Raw genomic sequence first — 6,894 nt, 5'->3', positions numbered from 1 at the left:
CAGAGGATGCATATATGGTCGGCGGGAGAGCCCAAATGGTGTTGGTAGGGTTGGCGGGAAGGCCCAGTTGCTGATCGAATGGTAGGCGGGAGAGCCCAGAAGATGCGTATATGGTCGGCGGGAGAGCCCAAATGATGTTGGTAGGGTTGGCGGGAAGGCCCGGTTGCTGATTGAATGGTAGGCGGGAGAGCCCAGAGGATGCGTATATGGTCGGCGGGAGAGCCCAAATGGTGTTGGTAGGGTTGGCGGGAAGGCCCGGTTGCTGATTGAACAGTAGGCGGGAGAGCCCAGAGGATGCGTATATGGTCGGTGGGAGAGCCCAGTTGCTAATTGAATGGCAGGCGGGAGAGCCCCGATGATGTGTATGGGGTGGGCGGGAAGGCCCAGATAGTACTAGAGAGGTAGGCGGGAGAGCCCGAACAGTGCCATTAGCTAGTCAGATTTATCTATCCCCCCCCCCTCTAGATAGCATCCCAAATTGAGATTGGCGCCTACATTCCTCTCTTCACCTCTCATACCTCCATTAGAAAGATTTGCTTCATTGGCGATGACAAACAATTGCCACACTATGGTCAGGATGATATCCACGACCTGAAGAGCATCTTCGAGGTCAAGCATCTCAAGGACCATGCCCTCTTCCTGAACACACAATACAGGATGCCTCCTCAAATTGGAAACTTCATCTCTCAAGCTGTATATGATGGCCTACTCGAGTCGAATATGCAACACCCCGTCACGAATGAGAGGATGGCTTATCATTTTATCAACATTCCCAGCCAGGAACAGTAACATAGAAATAGCCGGAAGAACCTTGGACAGTGCCAAACCATTTTCCATATTGCTACCATATTGCAAGCAAAGAATAAGCGATTCCGCATTATCACCCCTTACGACACTCAGCAGACATGAGATAAGTAAAGCTCCCACATTTTATTGCATATTATCTTTGCCACCCCCCCTTCCTTGCACACCCCCCCCCCCCGTCGTCTTATGACAGACTCGCAAGTAAAGCTCCCACATTGTATTGCATATTATCTAATGCCACCCCCCCTTCCTTGCACACCCCCCTGTCGTCTTATGTTAGACTCGCAAGTAAAGCTCCCACATTTTTTTGCATATTATCTTTGCCACCCCCCTTCCTTGCACACCCCCCCCGCTTTGTCTTCTAACAGACTCGCAAGTAAAGCTCCCACTATTGCATATTATCTTTGCCACCCCCCCCTTCCTTGCACACCCCCCCCGTCGTCTTATGACAAACTCGCAAGTAAAGCTCCCACATTTTATGCATATTATCTTTGCCACCCCCCTTCCTTGCACACCCCCCCCCCCCCGCTTTGTCTTCTAACAGACTCGCAAGTAAAGCTCCCACATGTTATTGCGTATCTGAGTCTGTGCCACCCCCCCGCCTTGTCTTCTAACAGACTCGCAAGTAAAGCTCCCACATTTTATTGCATATCTGAGTCTGCGCCACCCCCCCCGCCTTGTCTTCTAACAAACTCGCAAGTAAAGCTCCCACATGTTATTGCATATCTGAGTCTGTGCCACCCCCCCGCTTTGTCTTCTAACAGACTCGCAAGTAAAGCTCCGACACTTTATTGCATATTATCTAATGCCACCCCCCCTTTGTTGCACACCCCCCGTCGTCTTATGACAGACTCGCAAATAAAGCTCCCACATTTTATTGCATATTATCTTTGCCACCCCCCCTTCCGTGCACCCCCCCTGTCATCTTATGACAGACTCGCAAGTAAAGCTCTCACATTTTATTGCATATCCAAGTCTGTGCCACCCCCCTCTTTGTCTTCTAACAGACTCGCAAGTAAAGCTCCCACATTTTATTGCATGTTGCTCGCAAGACAACCTCATTACTCAATGACTAGTGCTGCACTCAGTTAGACTTCTCTTACGTTTAGGACGCTGTTTCAAGCCAAAAATCCTGCAGGTTTTTGTCCCATATCAAATCTTGTCTCAAGTGCATATACTGGCCTTGCATACCTAGTACTACTCCTTCTATGGATGTACAAATCGTGAATTTTTATGCCGTCAAAATGTCTGAAAAAGGACCCCTATCACCCCTATTTATGATGGGAAAGCCCTCCTGATAAATGCCCTGGGACATCCCAGAGACATGCTAGAGTGATCCCAGTTGGGATTGGGAAAGATCAAAAATAGGTCCTTGGGATGGCCCAGATACTTGCTTCAGTATGGACCGGGACATCCCAGTACATGGGGTAAAATACTGGGAATACCATCCTAGAACACACCCACTAGGTCCTTTGCTAGCCACAAACACATAGACCTAAGAGGTCATTTCAAGTGGTTGACTGAAGTGATATTTGGAAGCGTGTTTGACTTACTGAGTGGAGAGCACCACGTGCAGGCAACATTGACCTCGTTATTGAAGCGATCCAATTTTAGTCTTTCTACTTGCATAATCCTATTTCATCGCCCTCCATGCACATGTCTAGAGTAGACTATAGCGCTGGATTGGTAGCACCGATGGAGATTCAACTTATATCTAACGCCAGACTCCTGCCAGCTACTACTACTTGAAAGCTTCAACAACCGGATAGCTATGCCATTTCGGAAACTTGAAATTATGATATTGCTCTCCGTTCTTGATGTCCGGTATGACTAGCTGCATTAATTACACAGGATCAAGCACGGCCCATACAGTGTTGTGATTAAATGTGGCATTAACTTGAAGTCTGACGTCTCCCTATTTTGTTTCTCATCATACGCATCTCTTCAAACTCAAATCTCGTGTTCCACCCCAGGCCTGACACAGAACTGCGCAAGACCTGATTCAACTATGGTGAATGGTTGGCCAAAAACAACTCTACATCCCGTTCACGTGAGTCAATGCTGATTGGACCTTGGTGCTTGTCTGCATTTGGTCTGTTTGATTGTTCTTCACTATATAGACCACCTGTGACTCCCACGTATTGCCTCTAATTAGACGTGATTATAGATAGGGCTAGCACGTCTAAAACGACAGAGTTCCAGCGTTTCCAAGCCTCCTTCAATAACTCTTGGATAAAGAGTGACTTATAATAACAGTAGTTCTAGGTAACTAAGCGGGACGTCGGCATTAATGTTCCTGGCTTCGGCTATCATGCTCCCGCCATGTGAACCTTCGTGCCCACCGTCGTACACGACGAGCTCCTTAAACCATGCATATTGACAGCGCGTTTTTACACATTGGTGGCGCGTTTTTTACAGTGACAGCTACTAATCATTCAGATATGTACAGATCCTCAGAATATACATAAAAGAGTAGCAGGGTGTACTACTCGCCCTCGTCCTCTTCCTCATCAGACGACTCAATGAACTCCGCACTTTTAGGGGCCTCACGATGCTGGGCACTAGTATTCTTTTTCACCTTCTTTGACGGCCTTCTGTTCTCTTTGTGTGCCTGTCCTGTGGTAGGTGGAGCCTTGCGCTTGCGAGTGATTCCAGCATCGGAGCGCTTCTTGCGTGGCTGCCGAACAACTTGCCCCGCCGAACGGCGCGCATCAAGTTCAGCACTGTGAACCTTGACTTCGGCTGGAGTGAGAGCAGCCCAGTAACATGTTTGGTCCTTGAGCGCATCGCGGAGCTTGCGAATTTCACCGACTGTCCCGATGTTTGAGGGACTGGTAAATTTGATACCCTGGGGCCATCCTACTAGCTTGACCGCATACGTTTCGATAATCGCCGTCTCGTAGTTGTTGTAGTTCATCGTGATGTCTCTTTTGCCAGTCATTGCAACTGTAAAGATGTCAGACAGCACTCATGCACACTACTGTCACATACCCAGTCCTCGGACAATCAATTTTCGAGCTTGCTTGCGGACTGTTTCCAAAGAGTCTCGTTCATTGAGATCTGAAAAAGACTGAATAAGAATAAGATATCACTGTGAGGAGCCAGATGACTTACTTTGATTCTGCGTGCAGGCCCATTGTTCGTATTGTCGGAGAAAATCAGCCATTGGAGAGTCGTAAACGTCCTCCCAGAAGTCTTCAGAATTGTCAGTACCGTGCATTGTGCTTTGAATAGTGTCATTAATGTGACCCCGAACGACAAATAGAGTCCCGTAGGTGCCTGTGCGAATACGCAAATCATCGAGCTTCGAAGTGAAAATAAGTTCAGTAGAATACATGTGACAGGCGGAGAGCTCACCTCCTTGACCACCCTTTCCGTCGTGACTAAAACATCTCGCGCAGTAGCCATGTTATTTGCTCGCACGCTACTTACCTTTTGTTCACGGTGTTTGACTGAGAGCAGCTATATAAGTGGCCTTTTCACCCTTCGTCAAATCTTGCATCTGGGGGTCCTGAGCAACCATCTCGCGCAGCTCGACCAATGTGTACCGAAGGCCATTAGGCTGGCCTTGTTGCAACAGAATATGAGTATGAGAACAAGAGCAAGCAAAGGAATTTTTGCGTACCGCTGTTCATTTCCTTAGCTTTGGCATGAATTAAGGCGTTATTGAGGTGAACCTTGCGCGCCGTGCAATACTTGGTCTGATGACTGATTATGTCGTTGATCTGTTTGGGAGTAACATTGTGAGCGAGTGAGAGCAATTCAACTCCGTTTTTCTGTTCTTGCAGATGTTTGGCAACAGCATCGTGTAGATGCTTCGTAATTTCTGTCCTCTGGTCTTTCTTGATTTTCCGAGAGGCCTTCTGGGCATCTGATAAGCCGAGGCGGTGGGGTCCGGCGATGGATCATGGGACGTGTTGGGTTCGCGCTGCCCAGGTGGATGAATTTGCATCACGGAGGGGCTCTGACAATGACTCTTCACCACCAGGCGATGATGCGCGAGAGGAAGGTGTGGAGTTCACATGCGTCAGGTGAAAAATGAGAGATGACGGGAGTAGGAGGCTGTGGAAGGGCCGGGCCATCATTGAGGAATGCTAACTCATCACTTGTCAGTGGCATCGAGTATAATGATGGGTCTTCCCAATCGATACCGTGCCAAAGTTGGGGTGTATGGCTCGATCCTGTTTTTTTCAAAGGTCAATACAAAGAGTGGGAGATGCACATAAATAAACACTGCACCTTCATTTTCATTGAGCAACCCTGCGAGATATTCAGGTCCTCCGCCGTTGATGAAATTTCCATTGGTATTAAAGTCATCTTCAGAGAAAATGTAGCTCATAGTTGTCTGTGTGGGTAGGAGGAGTGTCGTTGTGGGGATGCGATTAAAAAAACAATGTGCTTGCTTCAGGAACCTGAAAAGCATACCTATGGGATCGATGACGCCATGGCAGTCGGATCATTGAAACCCTACAAAAAAGCATATCAGAGTCAATAATAGAACAACTCGAATAGAAAAAAGATGCTTGCCTTGAGAACCTAAGAATCACGCCAATGGAGTAGGACGAGGTCTGGAACATTCAGATGGGGTTGTTGTCAGCTTCCTCGGTTGCACAGCGGCAACTTTGTAATTTCGGGAGGAAGTTTTCTGATGGGGGACATCTCTGCTGGGATGACCTTGTCGCAATCCCTTGATCCAACTTGAATGCCGATGGTGTATAACATTGATTGGGGGCGATAACACACATCTCTGCTGGGATGACCTTGTCACAATCCCTTGATCCAACTTGAATACCAATGGTGTATAATGTTGATTGGGAGCGATAACACACATCTCTGCTGGGATGACCTTGTCGCAATCCCTTGGTCCAACTTGTATACCAGTAGTGTATAACGTTGATCGAGGGCGATAATGCACATCTCTGCTGGGATGACCTTGTCGCGATCCTGACTTGAATCCTGATGGTGTTCGGTCCCGGATAGTTCCACGTATGACATTGATTCAATGGGGGTGATCGCTGTCTCATTAACATTCTACATAATGTACGAGGGGAATCCCAAGGTAAGGGCATTAATATCAGATCAAGGAAAATCTCACGAACCGTTTTTTTTCCCCTCAAATCTATGGTAAGTCTCGATTTTGGGACTCACAGTCTGCTCACAGTTGTATAATATTCACATACATTCTAAGGCTAATCCTGCTGTTACTATGAGCAGGCAGCGCATGGCTACCAAGCGTTGGCTTGAGAAGCCAGGGTAAGCTTTCGCCTTTGACTGACACTGAGATTGTACTTCCCTGCTATTTCAGAGTTCGAGACACGCAAAATGCAAAGGCACGCGTTCGGATGGCGAGGTCAGTCCGGCTCTCATTCTCAAATCAAAATTTCGTGCTTAAATACATTTTTTCAGCAAGCGGGCCAGGTCAAATCACTTTTGTTTATTCCGTCTCTTACTCTTGCTGACTGCACTCATAGCCTTAAAAAAATACATGCCCCTGCAGAGCCAACTATACACATCCCTTTGGTCAGTTCGCCCGTGCTCGACGGTCTCAATTCTCGCGATATCACTCCTGAGGTCGATGATGGATCTCTACTGACTATGGAGAATGACTTTCCCTGTTCCTGCGACACGGCCAAACCTGCAAGACATTGAGAACATGGCCAACCAGTGGCAAAAGGGATGGCCCGGAAGTCTGAACATGCATGGGATGATGCGTATGAAAACCTACTCAAAGGTGCGCAAAAGAAGGGAGGACTAGAGACTATATTTTTCTGACGAATGTGGTGCGCATGCTTGTGAGGGGAGGGGACTTCTCGAATGTGTGCAAAACATTGTACATACCAGCTGCCCGTATTGCAGGGAGCGCCTCAAACATGATATTATTCTACTGCATGATTGCTCATTTGTATTGTTTTGGAGGTCAAATTCTTCGAAGTTAAGGTAGCTAACAGTAAAAATAAGTAGTTTGACTATATGATATGTCGAGCGATTATAGTGAATCCATAGCGAATTGATATCAAACACATAGCGAATTGATGGTGAACACATACCAGAATCCTTACATTATAGCGAACACATAGTGAATTGATATCA

At 47.3% G+C, this 6,894-nt stretch overlaps 1 protein-coding gene across 1 annotated transcript; it reads right to left on the bottom strand.

Annotated features, from left to right (window-relative positions):
• Positions 1-2,929: 2,929 nt before the first annotated feature.
• DFJ58DRAFT_692589 (uncharacterized protein) lies at positions 2,930-4,026 on the bottom strand (the record flags this gene model as incomplete). The annotated part of the gene is made up of 3 exons (XM_041383407.1): positions 2,930-3,750; positions 3,796-3,864; positions 3,919-4,026. Coding segments are annotated over 3 exons (638 nt in total), but the record flags the coding sequence as incomplete, so codon positions are not given.
• Between the last annotated feature and the right edge of the window lie 2,868 nt (positions 4,027-6,894).

The sequence above is a fragment of the Suillus subalutaceus genome (genome assembly GCF_016647625.1).
Source record: "Suillus subalutaceus strain FC151 chromosome Unknown DFJ58scaffold_496, whole genome shotgun sequence".
NCBI classification, from domain to species: domain Eukaryota; kingdom Fungi; phylum Basidiomycota; class Agaricomycetes; order Boletales; family Suillaceae; genus Suillus; species Suillus subalutaceus.
The sequence above is the reverse complement of the archived record's forward strand: the minus strand, read 5'-3'. Positions and strand labels throughout refer to the sequence as shown.